Source organism: Pleurodeles waltl, chromosome 6 (genome assembly GCF_031143425.1).
Source record: "Pleurodeles waltl isolate 20211129_DDA chromosome 6, aPleWal1.hap1.20221129, whole genome shotgun sequence".
Taxonomy (NCBI): domain Eukaryota; kingdom Metazoa; phylum Chordata; class Amphibia; order Caudata; family Salamandridae; genus Pleurodeles; species Pleurodeles waltl.
In genome coordinates, this window is record NC_090445.1 from 544,637,374 (window position 1) to 544,663,671 (window position 26,298).

Below are 26,298 nucleotides of genomic sequence, written 5' to 3' on the forward strand. Positions count from 1 at the left end.
AACCTTTTTGATCCTTAGGAACGCAACAGGCAGTCGTAGCCTGCCCAAAGAAATAGCTACAAGTTTTGAAAGCATGCCAGGGAGGCACCTTCTGCAGCCCCACTTCTGTAACTCTGCATCGGACTGGTCGTGGCTGCCATAGGTTTTAACCAAACAAACCGGAAAATGTCCCTTAACCCGTACTCATCCGAACTTTTTGCTCAACACAGTGGTCCTAAAATCTGCTCTTGGAATGTAAGAGACATTAGCAACTTTGTTAACTATCAAGAAACATTCACGTACTGGCAAAAATTTAATGTATTAATACTGCAGGAAACATGGAGCATCTCCTCATTTCCCCTGATTGGGCACCTGGAGTTCTACTCAGCAGCAATCAAAATGAAAGAAGAAAGGCAGACCAAAATGTGGCTTGGCCGTTTATATTGCCTCACAATAAAATGTTATCACAGAAGAAATCAGCCTCTCCTAACAATGGATCTTTCATTCTTCTCCATAACTGGGCAAGTGACCTTAAAGCACCCCTCTTGCTAGTAAGCATTTACATCTATTCACATCCTTGCGCCAAACAGGATATTATACCCAAGCTGGAATCATTAATAACTGATATGATGAAGCCCATACGATTCTATTAGGCAATTTTAACTTAAACCTTTTAATACATTTCCAAGGAGATGAGACTGCCTTTTTAAAATGTTCTTTGGTGTATTCCCATCAAGTGACCCCCACTGCCAAGAGATGTAATGGCTAGGGGGGAAAGACCCTGAGCATCTGCATGCAGGCTGGCCATAGAGCACTGAATGGCAGAACACCTGAGGATCAGTCCCAGCACCAACTTATATTGCCATGAATTCATGCTCGACTAAAGGCTGTATCTTCATTAACTGCCCATTGTTTCGATATTTGAAGTACTTCAAAATCGATGCTCGTACAGAAAGCGACTGTTGGAAATTAGGTCTCTACTTGCCATTGGTTTGCACCATGTCCAAGTAGGGACCCTCACTCTAGTCAGTGTAAGGGAGCCACACAGCTAAGATAACCCCTGCTCTCCTCCTTGGTAGTTTGTCATGAGCAGTCAGGCTTTTCAGAGGCAATGTGTAAACTGTTGTACACACGCCACAGTAACACAGTGAAAAGACTGCAAAAGGACACCAGTTTAGGAGGATAGCCAATATTTAACTCAATAAAACAAGATAAAAACTACAAAAATCCAACATACACAAGCAAAGATACAAATTCTCATAAATTAACTCTCAGTAAAGCGCTTAGAAATACAATAGCTCCAACTGGGGCTATCACAACGTAGTTGACGGAGTCGTTCCCAACAGTCCGACACCATTTGCAAGGGAGTACAGGCCAGCCACAGAGTTGCGCGGACTCCCTGGTACAGTACCTTGGACATCAATGAAGAAGCAAAGACATGAACGGAGTCTGTGAGATGAGGCGTCGCTGGAGCCGGTGCGGCGTCAGTTCCTTATTGATACCGGGGAGGTGAGGCTTCGGTTTCTTAATGCGAGGTAGGGGAGATGAGGGTTGGTTCCTTACTGTTGCAAGGAAGGTGATATAGCTCCTTACAATTCGGCGGGGTCGACGAACCCCGCCGGTCATGATGTGCTGCCTCGTCTTTGCGGTATCACGATCATACCACAGGGCCCAGGTGGTGCTGTGGAGTCAGGTGTGCCGGACATCGGGGACATGGCACTCAGGACTCACGTTGTGGCGGGACTTCAGAGGCACTTCAGCTGTGTTGGGCCTGTGGTGTCGTCGTGCTCAGCGGGGACTACGGCTGAGGTGCAGGTGGCTGCAAGGCGTCGGACAGCGCTGCCGGGTATGAATTTGCTCTAGAGTCAATGCACTTGGAATCTTCTTGGTTTAACCAGAACTCTCTTCCAAGGGCCTATGGACTGGATTTGGCACCACTTGGCAAGTCGGGACTCTCAGCAAGAAAGCCCAGGTGCTGGCAGATGTAGTCCTTGATGTCCCTGAGACTTCTAATAGGAGGCAAGTTCAATTGAAGCCTTTGGTGAACCTTGGAAAGCAGGATGCAGAAAGCAAAATCCAATCCTTTCACTCTGGACAGAAGCAGCAAGCAGCAGGTCAGCAAAGCAAAGCAACAGGCAGAGTGGTAGTCCCTCCTATGATATCTAACTCATCTTCCAGGCAGAATGTTCTTAGTCCAGAAGCGTCCTGAATTTTTGGTCTCAGAGGTCCAATACTTATACTCATTTCTGCCCTTGAAGTAGGCAAACTTCAAAGGAAAGTCTCTGTAGTGCACAAGACCCTGCCCTGGCACCAGACACACTCCAGGGGGGTGGAAGGGTGGAAGGGTGGAGACTGCTTTGTGTAAGGACAGGCACAGCCCTATTCAGGTGCAAATGTCAGCTCCCCCTCCACTCTAGCCCAGGAAGACACATCAGGTTGTGCAGGACACTCCTCAGCTCCCTTTGTGAGACTGTCTGCCGTTAATTCACAACCATACCAATTGACATCCTTACCCAGACTTGTGTTCCACAGCCAGGCAGAGGCTCAGAATGGTTAAATAAGAGAATGCCTACTTTCTAAAAGTGGCATTTTCAAACTTACAATTTAAAAACCAGCTTCACCAAAAGGTGTATTTTTAAATTGTGAGTTCGGAGACCCCAAACTCCTGATCTCTATCTGCTCCCAATGGGAAATTACACTTAAGATGTTTCCATATCTCTATCTGCTCCCAATGGGAAATTGCACTTAAAATATATTTCAAGGCAATCCCCATGTGAAGCTATGGGAGAGATAAGCCTTGCAATAGTGAAAAACAAATTCTGCAGCATTTCACTATTAGGACATGTAAAACACACCAGTACATGTCCTACCTTTTAAATACAGTGCGCCTTGCCCATGGGGCTGCCTTGGGGCCTACCTTTAGGGGTGAGTTATATTTAGTAAAAGGGAAGGTTTGTGCCTGGTAAGTGGGTACCCTTGTCAGGTCAAACTGGCAGTCCCAAACTGCCCACGCAGGCATGGTATTGGCAGGTCTGAAACATGTTACAGGGATACTCTTGTGGGTGGCACAATCAGTACTGCAGGCCCACTAGTAGCATTTGATTTACAGGCCCTGGGCACCTCTAGTGCACTTTGCTAGGGACTTAGTAGTAAATCAAATATGCCAATCATTGATAAACCAATTACCAATCCAATTTAGACAGATAGCACTGGTCAGCAGTGGTAAAGTGTCCAGAGCCCTAAAGCCAGCAAAAACGAAGTTCAGAACAGGATCAGAATAGGAGGTCAGAAGCTAAAAAGACAGGGGAAACCACACCAAGTGCTGACAGGTCTACCATGCATCCCCCTCTCTCACCGTCCCCCAGCTGAAAGTCGGGAGGACTACCCAACCTCTTAGGAGTTATCATCACGAAGGTGGAAGAACCTGGACAGACCATCAGCATTTGCATTTTCTGTGCTAAGGCGGTGTTCCACCATAAAGTCCACTCCCTGTAGTTAGATCGACCACCTCAACAGTTTAGGATTCTCACCTCACATCTGCATTAACCATCTGAGGCGCCTGTGGCCTGTCTAAACCCATAAGTGAGTCCAAGTCAGTTAGGGTCTAAGCTTCTTCAGCGCCCAGACAATAGCAAAAGCTTCCCTTTCAGTTGCGCTCTACCTGTGTTCCCAGGAAAGTAACCTCCTACTAATGAATGCTACATTCTGATCTAAGCCCTCTTCGTTTAGCTGTGAGAGTATGGCTCCCATACCATGCTCTAAAGCATCTGTCTGCACCACAAATTCCTTAGAGAAGTCAGGACCCTTGAGCACGGATGCAGTGCACATGGGCTCCTTCAGGGTGTCAAAAGCAGTATGGCACACCTCTGTCCAGATCACCTGATGGGGCTGCTTCTTGGAAGTGAGCTCTGTCGAGGGAGCAACAGTGGTTTTATACCCGTTGTCGAATCTCCTTTACTACCCAGTGGTGCCTCAAAAGGCTCCACAAACACTGCAACAAAGTAAGAAATGTTTGCTGCTTAATAAAAACCCTGATTTGAGCTCTAACCCCAACCATCACCCTAAAGCGACTAAAATGGAAAGGCATCACTCGGAAAGGATTTTGAGGGAAATTGCAGGCAGTTCGCAGATAACCTGACCCTTAAACGGCTTTATTATATGTACTACTCGGGAACTGGTAGCAAAAAACTTGATTGAACCTTTCCCGCCCCAAGTCACAGTGAACGGCGTGCTCACAGGAAGAAAAAGGTTTTGCAGCAGGCTTCGGTTCCATGTAAGGGTCATTAAAAAGGAACTACATAAATTGCTTAAATCCTTAAAAGTAACCCAACTGAGATGGGCCTAATTGCAAAACTCAGAGCCACTAGGAAGGTGTATAAGATGGGCATATGGGGCAGTCAGATGCTCTGCGTACAGCAATGTCTGGGCATCCCTCCTCATTACAGGTAAATTAAGAAACTCCAAAAAAATTGAGGAGCTCATTAACAACTGCCAACAACCTCCAGTGGCAAACTCTGCAAAAATCGCCTTGCTCTAGCAGATAGATTTTTATCACCATGGCACAAAAAACATATGCAGTGGCTTGCCAAAGCCCTCAAGCAGCGGGATCATCAATGCTGAAACCCCCATAGAAATGGTCCATCAACTGTGAAAGAAAATAAGCACAAAGCAGCAGGAAGTGCTGGGTCTGGAATAGGTGCAATAAGGAGCCCACTAAATCAGCAGGGCACAGAACAGATAGGCTTTTCCTGCAAACAGGTTCCTGACATCAAAGCCAGGGGCAGGCGAGATGGTGCCCCAGGACTACACAGCCTACAGCAACAACTTTTCAAAGACAACATGGAATTCTAGGCTTCTCTACTGACTCCTTTATTCAGTCATTGTGTCACTGCGGAACAAATCCCTGAGTCTTGTAGAGGGAAGATAATTCAGCCCATTTATAAAGTAGGAAAGCCTTTCGACCCAGGTAATTATTGTCTAACCTCCCTATTGAATAATGAAACTAAAGATTACGCAGGCCTCCTATTAGGGGAATTAGAGACATGGGTGGACAAAAACATTGTCTTTCAGCCCCCACCAATATCATCAAACCAGATGTAGAAAGGGGCTGGGAACCACCACAAATCTGCTTGCATTGTCCTCACTGGTAGACAAAACAATCAAAAACAAAATCATAACGTACACTTGTTTTGGGTATTTCAAAGCAGCTTTTGAGTCAATTCCATGTGTCCTTTTATGGCAAAAGCTTGCTCCAAGGAAAATTCTGCCACTCCTTTTAAAAAGTATTGTCAACCTGTACTCCAGCACATGGCTTCAAGTCAAACTAGGGGATGGCAGATCCCTGTGTCGAAAAATATGGACAACAGGGCTCAAACAATTCAGCGTTCTAGCGGCCATTCTCTTTCACATCTTCCTTGCTGACTTCCCCACAGCCCTTGGGGAAGTGACCACGCATGTACCCAAACTGGGAGATAAACCAGCCTGCTGTCTTTTATACATTGATGATGCTCTTTTATTGACCCAGACTACAGTGGGACTACAGCAGCTACTAGTCTCTCCACTTCTACACCAATCAAAACGGGCACACCATCAACCTTGCCAAAGCCAGGATAATGACCATAGGCAGAAATAAAAACAAATCAGGAAGGTGGCATCTAAATGGTCTGGCTGTGTGTGCTACTGTGGAATACAAATACTTGGGCATCGCCATAGACAATTGCGAAAACTTAAAATCGCACAGTCTTAGTCCAAAGCAGCAACACTTATATATGCATTCCGAAAGCTCTCTGAAAAGTTCTACTGTCCTTCTTTAGAACCGCTAATAAAGGTGATCTGCGCTAAGTTAGTGCCTTCTCTAGCCTATGGGTGAAGCGAGCAGCAGAGAGGGCCCGATGCGCGCCAGGTAGGAGCTGATTAGAGATGAGAGCACACCTGAGGCTAGAGAGTACTGGAAGGCAGCAACCCTAAGTGAAAACATTTCAACATCTCAGGAGGCCCACAGGACTGGAACCAAGCTAGATGCCATTTTGAAAGGTAATGATGAAGAACCAATACAAATGGCTAGAGCACACAGGACCGACCACAGGAGGAGGACCTGGGCCAAAGAGACTGCCTGGCATACTTGCATGTCTGCAAAAGAAAGAGTCATGAGAGATGTCCAAGGTGGAGGCCCGCTCTCTTACAACGGGGTGGAACTTTTTGTCTTCCAGGATCTATCCCCAATCACACTGTTGAAAAGACAAGCTTTCCGACCAGTGGCATCCTTCCTAAGAGACACAAGGATCAAATAAAAGGGGGCCTCACAACTTGTATCAGCTTTGCATTCCAGAGGAGACATTGATTGACTAAATCCCTCAGAGAAGCCTGTGAGATTATGGGATCAAGCCCTCATGGAGACAAGACAAATAGCAGCTAAGAACTGGATGTGCCTCTCTCCAGAAGCCCAGAATTGAGTAACGTTCATGGCTTCATAAAGATGGACTCCCAGAAGGTAAGAAATACTAGTGGAATGCAAAGCATCTCTTGGTCTTCTTCAAAATGTCAGCAGAAATAAAATACAATCCTGGCAATGGAGATGAGGCAAGCTGAGTGAAGGGGGCTAAATGGGTGACTAGCTGAGATGCAATGTAAAAAGCCAGGATGCTGAGGGCTGAAAGGATCTATAGCCAGAAGGAATATTTTAAGCCAAGGATAGACCATGGGAAGAAGATTATCTACAGTTAACCAACAGAAGCAGACTTGTACCATATCAAGTGCTTGCTGTTCAGCTGGAGTCTGTTGGCTGGCTAACAGTGGCATTCATAGAATTCAGTCTCTTTCGGTTTATTAGTACATTGTTAAGGTTGTGAAGTTGGGGGAGAATTGCTTGCTAGAGACAATGTTTGGGGGAGGGAAAGTTGAATAATGCCACCAACAAGGTTTCAGAAACTGGTGGGTACCGAGGAAACAACCTTCTAAATAGCAAAAAGCTCACTGCAACTAAAAGAGAAAAGCCTAGTCTGTCTGTTACAGCTTACAATGCTGGGAAGCTGAGACTACACATGCTTAGGCTGTTAAACGCAGACATTGGGAACATTTGAGAACCACACCTTTTATGGCAGGATCGTAACAACACTGTTCCTTTAAAGTACAGGGCCATTTGGAAGATAACGTGGATCAGTGAGTTGTATGAGAGGCACGCACAATGTTGAACCAATAACAATTGATTCTATATACTTCCTATATACTTCCTATTTATGTTCTATATACAGTCCTAACCAAAGACAGGATCAATTAGTGGCATGAAACATACGTCTCTTAGTGACTTGTTGATCAGTGGGGAATTGGATAGGATCCATAATAGAACAGAATGAACAGTGGTCATATCTTTGGCAGATTATACTCCCGTAGACAAACTGAGCCTGATTGATGGATGAAGGAGCAGGCATCAGCTCTGACCCAAATACTCCTATTATTTACCTGCCTGCAGGAGTTACATTCTCAAAGATCATGTCCCTTTTCATAGGGGATTGCTGACGGAACTACTGGAAAAGAGCCGCGGACCCATAACACTTTCAGACCATGGTCTACTAACTGGCTTCCTGGAATGCCCCGGCACTCACCAACAGAGAAGGAAGAAGGTTGAATCCCCTTAATGATGCATTGCAGAATTGCCTGGCTAATATAAAGCAAGCACAGCTGAATATTCATGCATAACGATAAAGTGGGAAGATAAGGCCTTGATGTTGTGGGAAGCATTAAAAGCGATCCTAAGCGGCAGTTTTAAACTAGGATCAACATTGCTCAAAAAAACGAGAGAAGCACTTCTGACCCAACTCAGGTAAGACCTCAGTGACTTATTAAAATCCTATAAGCATACACAATCCCAGACATTACAATGGTGAGTAAACAGGAAAGGACCCAGGAAATGAGCAAACTACCTCTTGGATAAGCTTGACCAGGGATTTTAGGAGTTGTGTAATAAGCTTGACACATTGTTGGGAAATCTGCTTGGAGCACGCTAGGCAAAACGCTCTGTCATGGAGGTGAAGGATAAAAAGGGCTGTAACTGTGTGCAGGAAGGGTACAAATCTAAATGTTCACAAAAATGTTATAACTGTCTCTTTGACACAGGCCCACCAACAGCGGACATAGATTACAGTCATACCAACCAAAAAGATCAGCGGTTGTTGAAAAATTAGTTGAACCAATTGTAAAGTTGGAGAGCTTAAGAACTATCTGTCCTACATTTGCCCAAAGCGTCTGGCATGGATGGGCTTACAGCCACCATTTTACAAGACGTCCTCTACTTCCCAGCTGCCTATCCTCCTCACCCAGAAAACAAACAGAAGAAAAGTGGGCTCCCAACCATGTCAGAGTGAATTATTTTCATCCATTATTCTGCTCTCTCTGGTGGACTCTTTGGAGTGTCTACCACACCTGATGAGGGAAATCCAAGATGTTCAACTAGTATCATGTTTCAAACTTAAAAGTAACCTTCTGAAATCCTAAACATCTCATCCTTTAAGAAACAGATGCAGAAATTAAAGAATGAGACTTCTCTAAAGTGAGTGTAAACTTTTGTCAAATATTTCAGGTTGGACCTGCTGGTGTCCTAAACAAGAACTAGGGAACTGAACCTCAAAAAGCTAAAGATAACTGTGAAAATAGACATGGAAAGTTGAAAGCGTAAGACTGTCAACAGTGGAGCAGATCACCGCCCTCAAAATAACAATCCTTCTAAAAATCTTGAACCTATTTCAGACACTTCTATTGCACATAGCTAAGAATATGTTGCTGAGCTTCTGTCCCTTTGTGCAGACTTTGTGTGATAGGGGAAGAAGGAAAGTATTAATAGGAATCAATATAGAGTGGGACTCAAAAAGGGGGGACTGAGAGTACCCATGCTACTCCGTTATTGCACAGCCCATTCAAGATTCTTCATTCGTTGAAGTAGGGCACTTTTAAAGGGTGGAGCATGATGGACAAGCCAATTGGGAGTAGGCCTTTATTGGCAACGCCTTGGTCTAGGAGATCCCAAAGAAATCCTAAGCTATTTATATCCTTATCACAGGTGTCACATTTAGAGTAGGGAGCAGGATGGAAGCCCGTAAATGAGCACATTCCCCTCTCCATTTATACCCTTCTTGGAAAATAGCAAGTTCACACCATCACTAGACAGGTGCCATTTTCAACAATGGTTGGATAGAGGTTGCAAAACACTGAGAAATGATCTTACTGGGAAAGGTGAAGCCCTGTCAACAGCTCCAAACCGAATATGGCCTTCCTGAAACTGTGTACTTCTGATATATACAGGTGAGGCATTGGGTTCAGCACCCAGAATACAAGACCAGTGCAAGATCTCTCTCATCAACTTATATGCTGTTGCTGTGCCCAAATGTGAAACCCTTTTGGTAAAATGTACTGCAAACTATTGACAAGGTAATGGACCGACAATCTGAAGGCCTGTATCAACTTCATGCATAAACTAATTTCACATGTGCTGCTTGCAGCAAAGCAGGCTATACTAGTTCAAAGCAAACACCCCCAACCGGATCAACATATATGAATAGGCTGTGGTGGCTGCTAGTGATGGAGAAGTTAGTAAAAACAGTCCAAGGCAATCAAAAGGGGTTCAGTAACAACTGGTAGTTTAATTTTGGAAAGAGTTTAGGGACCTACACTGCCCCAAGTGACATAACATTACATGTTCTTGAAGATTCTCAACTACATTTTTAATACTCTGTGTTAAAAGAAGGGAAGCTTCAATAGACTGAAACTATAAATCAAGTTTGTGTTGTACTGCAGAGAACACAGAGAAGTTGCCTAGAGGTTACCTTAAATGACTGTTACTGCAGTGGGTAGACGTATGGTAACTAGGATTGGAAAGAAAGGGGGTGTGCCTATAGGCTACCAGGATATAGTATGCCACACTGGTTTGTCCAGCAAGAATACCCCAACATGATCTCCAAAAAGCTCTTCTTACAAAATAGCAGCATAAGAAAGCTAAGTCATCTCCTCCCTAAAAAGAAACTGTCCTACTTCCAGTACTGTTCAGAGCATCAAGGCCATTCCCCAAACAAAACAGATCTCTTCCTAATCATTGGAGCCATTTTTGATTTGGGAAAACATGAGGACGGAATTCCCAGCTCCATCATCTGAACATTCTTAGGCCTTGGTCTTTTATCAGGCCTTGCTGGTCATTTTCAGAATGACTTCGACCCTTCTCACCCCAACTCCACTTTTGAGCAATTTCCCAAGGGCGGGCCTGTACTGGCGATGCCTACACCATTCTATTGTGAGCCCAATGCCCGCGACCTTGGCACTATGTCTGAAGACGTACTTCCCTACTAAAATGTAGCAGTTGTGCCATCAGTGCTGCCTACTACGTCGATGTTGGTGCTGACCACAGTGCTGCTTACAGGTTCAGAGTCAACTGCCATTGCCCTAGTGGCCAAATAGAAGGTTTGCACCTATTTTAGTTAAGCCCCCGTGGCAGAGTATCTTGGTAGGGCCCAAACGTTCATTAAGATAGAGGAACTTTTCAGTACTGATTCAGATAACAATGCCTAGCATAGATACCGGCCTGAACCCTTTTAATTTCACTCGGAGACGAAAGCACAAGATTATTGGTTTTCCTCATCTATACAATAACATTCTCTTCTTTGAGTGCCCCATCTAAAAGAGGGAAAACAGTGATTTATGGGTCAAACCTAGCCCAACCCAAACATTTTTGTATTTATTGTGAAAAAAAAAAAACACAGATGTACTAGTCATAGCTATTTAGGGAGAAGGCTACCTTCTACATAGAACATTTAAAAAACAGTTGCGCTATTGTATACTCAGTGTGACTGACCCCTCTTGGTAAAACATTTTTGCCGGAGTACTGGGCTTTCAGCCTCTCACCATGGCAACCGTCCCAGAGGATTCAGATATCCCACCCAACAGATGTACTGTATTTTTCGGGCAGGGTAAATCTAACAAACAAGTATCAAAAAAGAAGAGTACAAAGGAATTTATGACATCTATATTTGTTCACTCTTACAGCGTTTTTTCAAATGCCACCTGCTCGTTCGGGGGATCGAAACAAGAAAGTCAGTCCCCTGAGTTTTCATCTGGGTGATCTGTAGGTCACAAGGTTATGTGACATCACTAAAGCGACTACACTGGCTGTATTACCTCTCAATGTCCTCTCATGGAGAAGGAGATTAATTGAGAAACAGAAGGGACAGATTATAGTGCCAGAATTAAAGAGGCTGGTCAGAGACTTGTGAATGTGCACACTAACACTTATATATAGTGATAAATCCACAAATTATATGGAGAAACATGTCAACATTTTAATATATGCTTTTTTAGACACCTTCAGGAGTGCAGATACACCAGTAATTAGTTAGATGTATTTGCCTGACAGCAATTTTAATAGTCTTTAGGATAGTTCCGTAGAATGCAGGGACCTAGCGGTCACCTCACTTAGAAGAGAGATGAGTATTACATAGGGTTGATAGTATAAGGCAGCAATACAACTCTGCACCCTAATAGCAAGGACACTGTGAGGTGAAAGCATTCAGGGGAATAGCAGTGACACTACAGGTTAGTCTGGATTTAGATATTGTAATTTCCTACTGATGATGAAAAACTCAAGTGATCTCTCAAGATTACTGACAAAGACCCACCTTCTGTTGCTCAAGTGAGGTGATAGCTACTCTCCCTTTTTTCCAAACGTTTTTTCAACGTTTCTTTCTCTTTGCCCTTTTTTCTTTTTGCCTTACAAATGTACACTCATTTGTTAATTAAAATTGTGGTAATCACATAACTTAGCTGTATCACATAAAATATATTGGACAGCTTCCCAATAGACTTTTTGGAGGAGGACATTATAGGGGTGAATTAGTTGGGCTATCTTTTTTTGTGTGGATCTGATGAACTCCAACTGAATATCTCAAATCTCCTCTGCCATTGTCTGCTGGATCTTTTCAAAACCTATTTTGCTTCTCACCCCCTCTCTGCACCACCTATTTCCCATGGATGGAGGGTCTCCCATTTCTCCACAAATTGAAAGAAGATAACCCTGCATTGCTAAGTACTCAAGCTAGGGCTATGTCCTCACCTTCCTGTCTTCCTCTATGGACCACCTTCCTTCTTCCAGCACTTGCTCAGCCACCCATGCCTTGATCCTAGAGGTGGAGTTTGTTGCCAAGGATGTGGTGCTCTTCTGGGAAAGTGGCAGAGGATTGCATTCTTTTTACTTCATATTGGCTACAGGGCCTGGCCTGAAGCTAGGCACTCCACCCACCCCGCCCTGTTTGGGCAACCCAGTTCTGTGCCTGACCCAGAATGGGCAGCCAGTCCACGCTTTGCACATTAAGAATTGGTAACAGGCCTGTAGCCAGGTCCTGCACACACCAATAGGTGTGTGGGAAACGTGCACTGTGATCCGAACCTCGCTGCTCACATTCTTTATTGGCAGTACCAAGAAGCTTTTGTTATGAGAGAGTTATTTTCCCTTATGTTTCAGTTTTCAATTTTTGTTGAGAATGTGCAATTTTAATGAAAACCTCAATATGCAGGACAAATGGCAACTTTTTGTTTTCTTAAAATGGTGGCTGCTAATCACGATTTTTATTGAAATTTAAATTTTCGCACCTTCAACCGTTTTTGTGAGCTTTTTTGGAACATTTTTCTATATTTCTGGGTGCTCCACAGCGCTCCTTTGCGGTTTGGCAATTATCCTATTTTAACGGTGAATCCAACCCAACACCCCCCGCACCCCCCCCCCCCCCACCCAAAAAAAAAATGGTTGCGAAATATTTTGTCCACAGCGTAAAAATCACAGTTTTCATTTAATTGAAAGTGGTGCATTTCGAGATGGCTGCAAAAAGTTTTTCTGAGCCCATCTTCAGCCAATCGCATTCGATAAAATTTTCAAATGTGATAGCTGTTGACATTCTTTTACTCTAAAACAGGAGAAGTATACAAAAGTGTCAACCTTTGCAAGACTAAATGTCGGCTTTAAGAGTTGTATCTGAAAAATTAGTGAACGGTTTTACATCAGACCAATGAAGGCACTTTTTCTGAGAAAAGTTCTACTTTCATATCAGATTTGGCTTAAGTCCATTCAGAATTTTTTCTATTGGTGTGAGCAAACGTTTGTATAGAAAAATAGGAAGGTATTATTGATCTATTTTGATGCAGATCCGTGCACAGGATCAAAAGTTATAGGCTTATCAAAAAATACTTTCAAATGAAAAGTGCAGCTGAACCATATCTACACAGTGCAAACCGCCACTGTATAAGATATATATATATATATATATATATATATATATATATATATATATATATATATATATATATATATATATATATATATATATATACATGGTTCATTAACACAAAGCCTTTACTATGAAGATCAGTGCTATAAGGACATGTTGTGAGCTCAGCTTGCATTACTGGCAGTAGTTCCAGTATAAAGACAGTTCTTTATAACACACTTACAGTGCTCCTTAATTAAATACAAGACATGCCTAAGATGTAAGATTGGTAAATACTTTGAAAATAAAATGTAGACAAAAACATTTGCAACTGGAAAAACAGGTTTTCTGAACTACTGTGCAACTTTAAATACCATTTCTCTGTGGCATTATTTTGTAAAATGTGTTGTTTGCATACCAAAGATTTGGAAAAGATAAATAAATTAAGAATTATTATAAAACCATCATGGGCGACATGAATATAAATTCAGGGCCTAATTCTTAAAGAGCGTCAGATATGTGCACCGGCTGGCATATGTCCTTGCATTGGTTTCAAATTCACACCATTCAGAAATTCAAACATAAGAGTTTATACAAGTAGACCATATTGGTGCATGTCTAACAAACGCTTGTGAATTCTGTTTATACGTGAGCAAATACACAGGTACATCTGCTCACGCTAAAATCTGCTAAACGACTTTCAGATTCACTTTACGTACACTTTTCTTTTTCCACCCTGGAAAAAAGTGTTATTCCGGCCCTTGCCTGAAGTCCGCTCTCTCGGACCTCCATTGGTACATGTACCCTTCCAAGCTCCTGGTGGATCATCCATTCGGACCTCTGCAATTTAAGACAATTGTTATTATGGCAGCCTCCCGCTTAGGCTGGATGCAGTGCTTTAAATGGGCCGGTACTCTCCGGTACTGAGTACCGGCACTTTTTTATTTTGAGAGGGAGAGTACCGGCATATCTCAAGAAAAACGTAACACTTTTCATTGGAGAGTACCGGCACTTCTCAGAAACAAGCAGGTACTCTGATAGAGAGTACCTGCACTTCTATTTTTCCATTTAAAGCACTGGCTGGATGTTCATTTAGAAGAGATGACAGCACAAGGGTAATGATTGTCATCAATGCATACACCAACATCCCATTCTGCTTGAGTTGAGGCAGTTTACATTGCTCTCCGTCTTTCTCACGGAGCGACATTCAAGTCCTGTCAGAATACACAACAACTATCCATGAACTCAACAGTTAGCACAGTGTGGGCTCTTGAACCCTCTTCTGAGCGGCCTTTCTCTTATGGTTATAGGGACTGCACTAGGGTGTGTTTCCAGTAGCAGCACATCTGTGGTCAGTCTGAGGGTGGTTGTGCTGAATCGCCTCTCATGGAGGATCATGACTATGAAATTCATCTTTTAGTGATGGACATGATCTTCTACAGATTGGTGTGTTCCATGCATCGTTCGCTATGTCACAGCCCTGAACTAGGTGTGTCATTTGTTTTGTGCTGTATATTTCTCTCAGAATGATTCTTTGGGGGCCTTCAAGTTCAGCTGGTGTCAGTCTGCTTTCAGCGTTCCTTCTGTCAGACCCCATTTGAGGTGGGGTGTGTACGAAGTGAACAGGGGCAACTAGGCCACAGTTGTAGGGAGTGGGCTTTGACATTGATGTCCAGGGATATGTCCTACTAAAGCTGCATAAACAGGGCAAAGTGCAACCCTTCAGCAGTTGACGCTCAGTGGTAGCAGTGGCAAGCAGCCACTGACTTCTCAGCGGGGTTAGTTTGGGGGTACACAGGTGCTGCATTCAACAGACATCCTGCAGTGTAATAGTAAGATTTTCCAACCCACTGCTTATCTTAATAAAAGAGAAGCACTTTAATACACATTAAAGCACAGTACTACATGTGACACAGAAAGAAACTCTGAGTTTATTGTACGAGACTACTGCTGCCTGGTAAAGATGCCCCATCCTGCCACCTTTGATCTAGATGCAGCACTCTCTGAACTCCACTCCATCCCCATTTTGGTGTGGAAAGCAGTAGCAGCCTCTCATCAACTGTTTCGGTCTGCAGTAGGCCTCACTGTAGCTTCCCACTCTTGAATCCTGTTTCTCTGTGCTTGGGGAAAATACGCTGACATAGATGTGCCAATACACTACTCCACTCCTTCCAAGCAGAAACAGACAGCGCAGCACTGTCTAGAAGCAGCAACAGGCGTGTGGCTGGCTTCAATTGGTGGCCCTCTTCCTGGAGCACTGTATTGGATGGGCCTGCAACTTGCGACCGTTTCTACTTTCCTCTTGGATTGGTGGTTGTTGTTGTTGAAGCAGCAGCTTGGTCCTCTCAGAGTCGAGGTAGCAATGTAAGTCACTTATCACATGTCTGGGGATAGCAGACGAGTCACTTCAAGGCAGTTTAGTGCTGTTTTGGTGGTTTGGTCCAATTGGCCGCACTTCCAGTGGGAGGGTAGCTATCAGGAAGACACCAGTCCTCTGTTTTTTTTTTTTACAGTAGCTGTCTGGGTACTCTGTGGATCATCCCCTGCTTAGTCAAAGAGAATTTGGAACTGGAACAAAGAAATGGTTCTTCAATTCCCGCTCTTATATAGAGTACAGGAGTTGTGTATTCTTTGTTGTTTCACAAACTGTTTGGATTGGTTCTTTCATGTAACCTTCTGAGGCTCTCTTCCAGACTCAGCCTTTGTCTAGAGTGATGCTTCTCACAGCAGGGTCAGCACCTGGTTGGGAAACCCCCCAATAGATGCAGAGTTGTGAACTTTCTGCACCTGGCTATCATCATCCTCCCCTACCAGTGATCTGTAAGAGAGACAACTGTCTTTCTGAAGAATCGTTCACACTCTTGACAGCCGCATCTGCAGTCCCAACATACACCCCTTTAATCCACCAAAGGGAAGTATTTAGGGAGACTAATCAACTGCTCTCTGCAGCATAAGGAACTCATTAGATTTCCAAGGGAAGCTATTCTCCTCTTTCCACACTTCAGTGTCTAAATTCCCTCCCTCCAGTTTCAGAACTCCAGTGCAGTACCTTTCCACTATCCGGGAAAGTAACCTCACCTTCATTTTGTGCACATGGATAAGCTAGGTGTTTCCAAAATGGAACACACCGGCCACCTTCACTCTGGTTCACTCAGACATGTACAATGTGTTTAACACCCAGACCACACACAAGAATTCATGTGTTCACCACTCGTGTGATACAGATAAGTGTCTGGTCTCACTAGATTCAAATTTCTTCACAGGGACAGTAGTCCTCTGTCACCATGGAGAGAACCCTTCCTGCACCCCTCCAGGTCCAGCACCAGGTACATGCAGTTTGGCTCCCAGGGTAGGGGACACAACTGTTTACAATTCAAGGGACATTCCCGTTTGAATACCCACCAATGTTGCCTCTATCAAAGTCCTAAAGAAGGTGCTGGAAAATCGAGCACAATCAGTAGACCCATATTTGGTGAGGAGGACTTGAAATGCCAATCTGTTGGAACCCAGCACTTGGATCCCTCTCCATCTTCCACAGAGGGTGAACCCGCTTTCACAGCAAGTTGCTTGATTCCCCCATGCCAATCCTCTAGCACTGTGGCTGCACACGCAGGGATTGAGCTGCATCACCCAGCAACCTGGCAGATGTCATCTTAGATGGCAATAAACCTGCACAAAAAAACATGTATCAGGCCACTGAAATAAGTTTGTTGACTGATGCGACTGTGAAGGTTTGAATCTTTTCTGTTCCCACTTTACTATGGTTTATTGATTTATACTTTCTCATGCCTAACATCACTTTGTAGTTGTTGCAAGGCTATTTAGCTTCCCTAATTCATCTTCAAGTTTCTCTTTCACTAGCCTTCATTATTTAAATCAACACTAGTGGAACAATTTCTGATCTTTTTGGGTCCTTCTGCTCCGTTTACTATTCCACATTGAGAATTAAATTTGTATTACCTTCCTCATGGTGGCCCCATCCGAGTCAGTGCTCAGTTACCCATTTTGACTACTGACCATGAAACCTGTTTTGTTATTGGCAATAACTGCCCTGTAGACACAGTGAGCTTAAGAGCCTGATGGTTCAGCTAACTTTCACTGTATTCAGTTTGGATAAACTTGTTCTTTGTGCTCACCCTTCATTTCTAGAAAAAGGTTTATCTGCCTTTCAGTTGGGCCAGTCCGTCACTCTTCCATTTTTCTTTCCTCCTTCTCACACACACACCTGTGAAGCATAGGCAGGTCTCCGTGTGTGCAGTATATTATTACACTGATACTTATGATGAGGCAAAGTGGATCGTCTCTTTGGCCAATAGTCCCTCTAATATGTTTTCTCTTTGTGTGAAAAGACAATGTTTGCCTGCATCCTTGTTTCAGAGCGTGTTCAATTGTAAACAACTTTGCACATTTGCAGTAAGATTTTGGAGGAATTACTGCTCTGTTCATGTGTGATTACATGGTGCTACTTAGAGCATATTTGTCCGCTTTACTTGAAAACAGCCATGTTTTTAAGTGAGGTGTGAAATCATCCGGTACACTCATGAAACACAAGATGTAGTGCAAATCAAGTCAAGAAATGCCAAAGAATGTCCATCAAAATCCATGTTGCAGGATAATATTCACACAGTGCTTAATTTCTGTGCTTCTTCTTTATCCTTAAGAATTACTGTGCCCACAGAGAATGTGTAACCTTGCTCGACCATCAGTCACAGTTATTAAACCACCTGCCCTTTAGTTATGTATACTACAGAACGCCTGCATTCAAGTTAGTGTGTGTGGAAATAGCCTGCCTGAAATGTGTCCTACCTTCTACACATCTCACCCTGAGATGATTTTGGTCGTTTAGTGCAAAGGAGGACGTGGCCTAACAGTCAGAGCTGCTGACTTTGGAACTGGGAGAGTAGATTTGAGTCCTGGTATTCACTGATCCTGGCCAAACCACTCAATTTCTGCGTGCCTAAAAAAGAGAGAAAACCTGACCTTATGTAATAGACTGTGGTGCTAATTAAGTGCTCCAATGCCATTGGACACATATGTGCTATATAAAACTGCAAAAAAGCAGAATATAACCTTCCTCAAATTCCTGCCCAGAACACCCGTCCGTCACTCATGAACAGGCCCTTCTGTAATGTTTGATAGGAGATGCCTTTGAACTGCCTGCTTCTGCAGTCTCCCTTAGTGGTGAGTATTGACAGTGATGGTGCTCCAGCAGCTTAAAGGAAACCTAGTTTGGGGCCTTTTTTCATGGAGCAAAAAATATGAAGCATACAATTTCACGTTGGGCTGCTTTTCATAAATATCTGCTACCCCTTGTCCAAGAAATACCCTCCATCTGCCATTCGCACCCGCTCTAAAAGGGCCTTGGCTTCTCCTATGGTTCTCAAAAGAGACTTCCCTGTGGCTGATATTTGGCAGAGAATCTCTTTGTGTCCTCCTTACATACATTTGGGAAACGTTATTGCCTCGCAGCTCAAACAAACAGTGAGGAGTAATTTTGCTACCTTTGCTTGTTGCCTAATTTCCTTTGTTATTTGGCAGTAATTTGTCCCATCTCCCTCTGAGTAATGCTTTGGGAACAAGTATCCATCAGACGGAAAAGTTACTGTCCTTCATTAATTATCCATGTGGTGGATACTATATTTTCTTGCAGATTCTTCGCCGCCCTCCCATGCCTTAGTGGGGCATGGAAAATGTCCTAGGAACTGATTCCAGCACTCCATTTCTTGCCTTATATGACTTGGTGCTTTGGCATTCTGGGAGGGTAAAGGTCAGCTGGATCTGCTTGGCACTACCTAAAGGAGCTTGAGAGCTATTGTGGGAGGAATGTTTCTGGATCCAATATGGCACTTGGAGGATATTCATAAGATGAGGAATCTGTATGAAGATCAGCAGAAATATTGTTAATAAGATAAGTAACTTATTCTTCTAGGTGTATACTTACTAGTTTGCAATTTTTCAGCAGAAGTTACAATTGGTCATATTCACCAATCCAACATTAAAAAGAAAAAAGAGCAAAAATATAATCGAAAATGAAAGTAGTAGAAGACGTACTCGCTAAAATAACATGTCACCACATTCTGAATGGATTGAGGCTGAGGATCACATGACCTAATACCCCGTTTGCCACCATAGGAACACTATTCAATCTGATAGAGACTTCTAGTTGCAGATTCTTTAACCTTAGAATTTCCCCCAGGCATCAGACTGGATCCAGAGATTTTTCTTTGTGCAGTACCCTAGCGTGCCGTTAGGTGGCGTCGGTCTGGCGCTGCAGTAGATGAACACCGCATGCCTTTTGGGTCGTTAAACCCGTTCATTGTGGGATACGGTTTGCACAGTTCTTGCTGCAGATCCCAGAGGAGGCCCGGGCTATCTTCCGTCAAGTTGCTGTGATGGGAGAGAGACAGTGAAGTTAACTATTCTTTGTGGGCTGGACACCACCAACTCTCTGGGTAGAATGGTTGCATCAACGGTGTCCTTTAGGCGTCACATCTGGTAGAGGACATCTGTTTTTTTCGGGGGATGTCCAACAAACCCTTATGGACATGCCCTTGATGGCACCCGTCTCTCAGGAGACCAGGCGGACTCGGCGCTTGAGGGATTTAAGGAGTCCCGAGCTACAGCTCGGTCCCTTGGCTTTTCAGCTGCCCTTACCCCGAACGGTCTGCCTTTTGTCCCTTTTGTGGCCACAGAAGGTGCTCCCTGTTGCATCCCTTCCCCAGCCACAGTGCCACCCATGTTTCTCAGCCCCTGTGTGGCCGGGCATGCGGATTCCCACATACTTGTGGGACAGGGAACCCACCCCTGCTGCAGCCTCCAAACCTTGCTAGTCTGTTCCCCCATCTCAGACCAGTTGGAGGCAGAATCCGCCATCACTGGCCTCACTGGGAATCCATCACAACTGACAGGTGGGTTTTGCAGATCATCCTAAGGGGCTTACCTCCTATCATAGATCTTCAGGCACTCGATCTCTTCCTCAAGAAGGAAAAGTTTAAAATGCTCACTCTGGCTCAGGTTGTGTCTGCCTTGCACCCAGGAGACTGGATGGTAGCGTTGGACTTGCAGGACACTTACTTGAAAATACTCGCTTTGCCTGCCCTCAGACGTTACTTGCCATTAGTGGTAGGTCATGAACACTTTCATTTTACCGTGCTCTCCTTCGCCCTTACCAGCATCCCTCGGTGTTCACGAAAGTGATGGCAGTGGTTGCAGCTCATCTGCGCAGGTTAGGGGTTTCAGTCTTCCCCTACCTCGACTGGCTGTTGAAGGCAAACACACCCCACAGAGTTGTCTCCCACCTTCAGACTACGGCTAACCTTCTGCACTCTCTGGGGTTCACTATAACCATTCCAGTCACACTTGACTCCCTGACATACACTCCCCTTCATTGGAGATGTTCCAGACACAGTGCAGTTTTGGGCCTCTCCTCCTGAAAAGTGTGTCCAAGATATTCAGGCTATGATTCCGATGTTTCAGCCTCTATCCTGGGTTTCGGTGAGAATGATTCTGAGGCTGCTGGGCCTCATTGCCTCCTGCATATTGCTGGTAGCACATACCAGATGGCATTTGTGGGCTTTGCAGTGGGACTTGAAGCTCCAGTGGGCACAGCATCAGAGGAATCTCTCCGACATGGTCCGGTTCTTGGAGGGGACTGCGAAAAGACCCACAATGGTGGCTTTCCAATCAGTATTGGGTCAACTGCAGATCCCCTCTCCCTTCCCCAGCCAGATCTTACAGTAGTGACAGACACGTCACTCCTGGGCTGGGGTGGCCAAATGGGAGAGGCGGAGTCTGCATTCCTTACCTCTCTCAAAGGGAAAGTGGTGCAGATGTTCATGGACAACACTACCACCTTGTGGTACTGCAACAAACAGGGCAGAGTGAGGTCCTGTACCCCTTTTTCAAGGGGCTCTGTGCCTCTGGACATGGCTAGCCCATCAGGGAATTACCATGGTGGTTCAACATCTGGCAGCCTCTATGAACGCCAGAGCAGATTAACTCAGCCATCGATGTATGGTTGGTCACGAATGGTATCTCCATCCAGGGGTAGTGCAAGGTCTCTTTCAGCAGTGGGGAGAGTCTTGGTTACAGCTGTTTGCCTCTGCATAAAACACGCAATGTCAGCTGTTTTGCGTGTTGTAGTTTCCAAGGCGGCACTCGCTCGGCGACGCTTTTCATCTCGAGTGGAACTCAGGCCTCCTTTACGTCTTTCCGCCAATACCACTTTGTCCAGTGTTCTGAAGAAGATCAATAACGATGAAGCCCAAGTAATCCTTGTGGCTCCGGACTGGGCACAGAGAGTATGGTATCCAGAGCTACTGAGCATGGCCACAGATCCTCTAATCAGACCACCCCTTCGGGAGGATCTTCTGTTGCAGCAAGAGGGGACGATCCTCCACCCGAATCTGTCTAATCTTCGCCTTCATGCATGGAGATTAAGCGGCAGCAGTTGACAGCTTTTGACCTTCTGCCCAAAATCTGTGACGTTATCTTGGCAGCCAGGCGTCCATCCACCAAAGTGGTAAACCCTTGTTGTTGGCATAAACTTGTGGCATGGTGTGCCAACATGTCTTTTGATCCCCTTTCTGCATCTCTCTTTATGAGGTTATTTTGTTCATCCTTTCCTTAGCCCTGCAGGGCTCTGCTTTGGGCACCCTTAAAGTTTATTTATCGGTTGTCTCAGCCTTTCTTAGATTGCCAGACCAACCTTCCCTTTTTAAGTCTCCTGTTGTTGGTATGTTCCTTAAGGGACATTTGTTTCCCCCACTCCATTTATCATGCCCCAGTGGGACCTCAGTCGTGTCCTCACTTACTTAATGTGTGCTCCTTTTGAGCCGTTACACAATTGTCCCTTGTGACTCCTTATCATCAAAACAGCATTTCTTGTTGCCATCACCTCTGCTTGCAGAATGAGTGAGCTTCAGGCTCTTTCTTCAAAGCCCCCATTTTTTTCTGTTCACCCTGACAAAGTGGTGCTACGTTTGAGCGCCTCCTTTCTTCCCAGAGTAGTTACACCTTTTCATGTAGGCCAATCCATCACTTTGCCTGCTTTTTATGCACCTCCACATCCTTCTCATGAAGAGGAGAGACTCCACCGTCTGGATCCATAAAGAGCGTTGGCTTTCTACCTCAATCGTACCAAAGATTTACGGGTGTACGATCAACTCTTTGTTGGATATGTGGGTGCGAAGAAAGGGAAGGCGGTGCAAAAGCGTACCATCTCCCGGTGGGAATTACTTTGCCTAAAAATGTGCTACGCTTTGGCAAAGAACCAACCCTCTGAAGGCTTGCATGCTTACTCCACCATAGCAACTGCTGTTACCACAGCTTTTGCACGCAGAGTTCCTGTCCTGGAAATCTGCCAGGCAGCAACGTGGGCATCCCTGCACACGTTCACAAAACATTACTGCCTGGACAGTAGAGTCCGCAGAGACGGCTACTTTGGTTGTTTGGTCTTGCAGGACTTCTTAGTATGATCTCGGATCGCAGCCCACCACCAAGAATGATATTGTTTGGGTATGTATTCTAAGGTAAGGAATCCTCAACTAGAAGTCTCTATCAGATGAACAAGTTACTTACCTTCTGTAACGAATTATCTGGTAGATCAATATTCTTGTTGCAGATTCCTTACCAGCCCACCTTATCCTCCCCTCTTGCAAATTAATTTCTAGAGACAGGGATTCCCTTTTCAGGGCCTTAGCTCTGGTGCACCATTTTCAGTGTTCTTCATGGCTCTGCGCTTTGGTGGGGAAAGTCGTGAAAAGAATCTGACATCACTGCGAGGCTATGTACGAGCCCGACTTCATCACAGTGACCACGACGCCAACGACTGATGTGGAGCCTACCGACGCCACATGACGGGCACGCAAAGGTACTGCTCAAATAAAAAAAAATCTCCAGATCCAGTCTGACGCCTGGGGTAAATTTTAAGGTAAGGAATCTGCAACTACAATATGTCTCTACCAGATAAATCGTTACCAAAAGTAAGTGACTTGTTCTTTAGTGCCAAATCATTAACTGACCAATAAGTTCAAATAGAGCTAGCCTTGGGAATTAAAATATTGTGAACATTGCAATAGGAAAAATCCTGGAGTAACCCACTTGAAATTCTTGAATGCCCTTTAGGACTGTAAATGTTTACTTAATCAGTGAAGCCAAACTTTGGACAAACACAAATAACAAATGTTAATGTTTATGAGGTATTTAAGAACTTTTAATAAACGTTAATTTGTACACTATTGCTAAGTATCTGCATTTAGTTTACGCACTTATAGTTTAAAAACTGTCCACAGTTGGCCTTGGATTGATGAACTATTGTTAAAAGAACAGAACGTCATGTAATGCTTAGCAAGTTTTTCTCACATTAAAAATGTTCTTCTTAACAGGTCTTTACAGCATAGGAAAAGAGTCACTACTGGTTGAATTAGCCCGTTTTTTTCGAACTTGGATTGTTGTGAGTCCCCAGAGACTTGAATTACTAAAACTTTTAGAACTGGAAGATGTTTTCACATCAGATGAAGCAGCGGGTAGGATCATTGCTGTCGAGCACTCTGCTGTAAACTATGCCAATATGATGCGCTGGAATCGCATTCACCCAACAATTGCAATTCTGCCAACCAGCCGGCAAGTTAATAAGTGGCACAAGGATATTCACGTCGTCCCATACTCTGACCATTCGTCCTTTGAAGAGCTGCTTGATTTCGTAGAAATATTGAAGCCCTCCTCCTTAGAACCGGTTGTTAAGAACAAAATGTGTCAGATGTATTTCAGGGATTATCTAAGCTCCCCCAAAAAGACCTTGTTAAACGTAAAGGTTCCAGAATCTGTTAAAGAGTTTATGAGGCATTCAAAACAACGTGTACGCTGTGAGGGTAGAAACGCTGCAAGGTGGCCACTACCATCCACCCCTCATCACATTCATAAAGGAGTAATATTTGAATCCCCAGAGAAAAATACACTCCATCAGAAGGCGCTTTGTAGTCTGAGAGAGAATCAGAAGAGTGAAACAAATTCACATGTAGATGGGACATTGGCTACTATGGAAGAGGGTTCCAAGACACTTTCGCCACGTGAACGGAAGAGAAAAGATGCAGAGGTGCCTGGTAATGCAAATAAATGGCAATTGAACGGAACTCCTGAAGAACCCGTTTGCCCCAGGCCATGTGAAAGCATAACTTTTGCAGTAATGGAGGACAAGAATGGACATCGGTTGAGCTCTCAGAGTCGCTTGGTTCAGTGGCTCATAGCAGGACGCACAGCCAGAACAAGTAGTTGCAAGGCATTATCGGAGAAAGGCCTTCTATCTTCGTCGAACTCTGAGGTTGTTGACTTCACCAAGCAACAGGCATCCACGATAGACCACTTGGTAAATGCCCAGGAAGCAAGGACACATTCTATACAAGTGAGGGAGTGCTCTGTTGACAGTCTTTCCAGGGGTTCTGCTGTCCGTGTACATCTTGGGGAAAAGGAACAATTTCCTTTGGTTCCTCCAAGCAAAGTGATTATCTACAATAGTGAGCAGTTCCACAGAGCAGTTGACAACTATTGTGAAAAGTTCAAAATCAAGCCAATAGAAATTATATGACCACATTTTCAGGAGGGAAAGAAGCAAGAACATGAATTACCAATGGTTTTTAATAAATATGTGAAACCAACGGTATGTCTTCCTCTTCTGTATACCACCATTCCGTGTCATCAGATGCCTGCTGTCTCCGATTGGTTATATTTGCATTGTGTTTTGGTATGCCTCCTTCTCAATATACTAATCCTAAATTCCTTGTAAAATCGAATTTTCCTGTTTTTCAGTAGAGGAGGACGGTGGAATATTTCTAGCAGAGTGGTTCGATTTTATTGAATATGTCAAGAATAAATCAGATTGGATTGCAAGTAATATTCTGCAAATTAACTTGTGCATATCAGTTTTAAAAAAAGTGACAAAATAACATCCACATATTAAAATATTGAATGTTGAAATTCAGCATTAAGATAAAAATCGTAATTATCTCCATTTGATGTAATAAAAGTGCAATCAAAATTAGAGTTGCTGAAAGAAACCCAACTGAAAAACGTGGTCTTATTCGCAACAGTTACATTGTGTTTTTCATATTTTTTCCACTTTATTTGCTGGCATCCATTTTATAAAGTATCTGTCCCGCTCTGCTTCTTTATGTCTGATTTACAAGCAATCACATTGATTAGTGTACACCGTCGAGACGTTTTCTTCAGTGTCTGAAGGGAGTTTTATTAGGGTCCACACAAGGCTTCTTGGTTTTATTGTATTTATCTTTGCTTATTTTGTAAACGATATTGTCAATTTGTATCAATACTCGTTTTCGAAAAAGGTGGTATGTGTTCACATGGAAGTACAACGTTTCTGCGTTTGTTTGATAGAAACCATGCGTTGGCATGCAGTTTTAGATCATTGTAGGCCACCTGAAATAAGATGTAGTTTTTAACGCTAGTACAAAATGTATAGGTCAACAGAATAATGATGCTGAGACCGGCTTCGGGGGACCTTTGCAACCTGTCTCTAAAATGAAACTGTGCCAGTTCTCCCAATAAAAACTGTATGCTGCATTATGCTGTGGATTGCTTAAGTGTGTTATTGGTTTACTTATTCTCTTTGACTCTCCAGTATAGATTATGAAATAGATTTTATAAACCTCTGCAGCTCATGTTTAATGAACACTTTTTAATCTTCTGTCGCATCCGTATAGCAGGCACATACATTACTGCGACGCATGTTCCGAAATTAACGCACACATTACACACACGTCTAGAAGTGGGTAAATTATGTATTTTTAAAAGTAGTTTCTGTGTTAAAACTGTTGTATTTGTGCAGATGCGCGGTGTAATATGCTAATTATTACCATTGTAAAACGGGGGGAGGGGATACGACTCACAAGAGGTAAAGTCTCAAGAAGTTTATGATGCCCCTCTGTGCATCTGCACATATGGTTTATGTCATGGCATTTCTTATGTTAATTTGTTTTTACAAAAGGCATTTAACCAAAACCTGTATGTAAGTCGTTACATTTGTGTAGTAAGCTAAAATCATTTTTTAAGAGGCTGCATGATTATTGCC

The 26,298-nt window shown here is 43.8% G+C and overlaps 1 protein-coding gene across 3 annotated transcripts in view; it reads left to right on the top strand.

Annotated features, from left to right (window-relative positions):
- Positions 1–25,790, top strand: part of LOC138299967 (5' exonuclease Apollo-like) — a 137,109-nt gene extending 111,319 nt beyond the window's left edge. For all 3 annotated transcript variants that reach the window (XM_069238715.1, XM_069238716.1, XM_069238717.1), the window contains one exon: positions 23,600–25,790. In XM_069238715.1, coding sequence (XP_069094816.1) covers positions 23,600–24,798 — 1,199 coding nt within the window. In that variant the 3' untranslated portion in view covers positions 24,799–25,790. The remainder of the gene's footprint in view (positions 1–23,599) is intronic.
- The last annotated feature ends 508 nt before the right edge of the window (positions 25,791–26,298 follow it).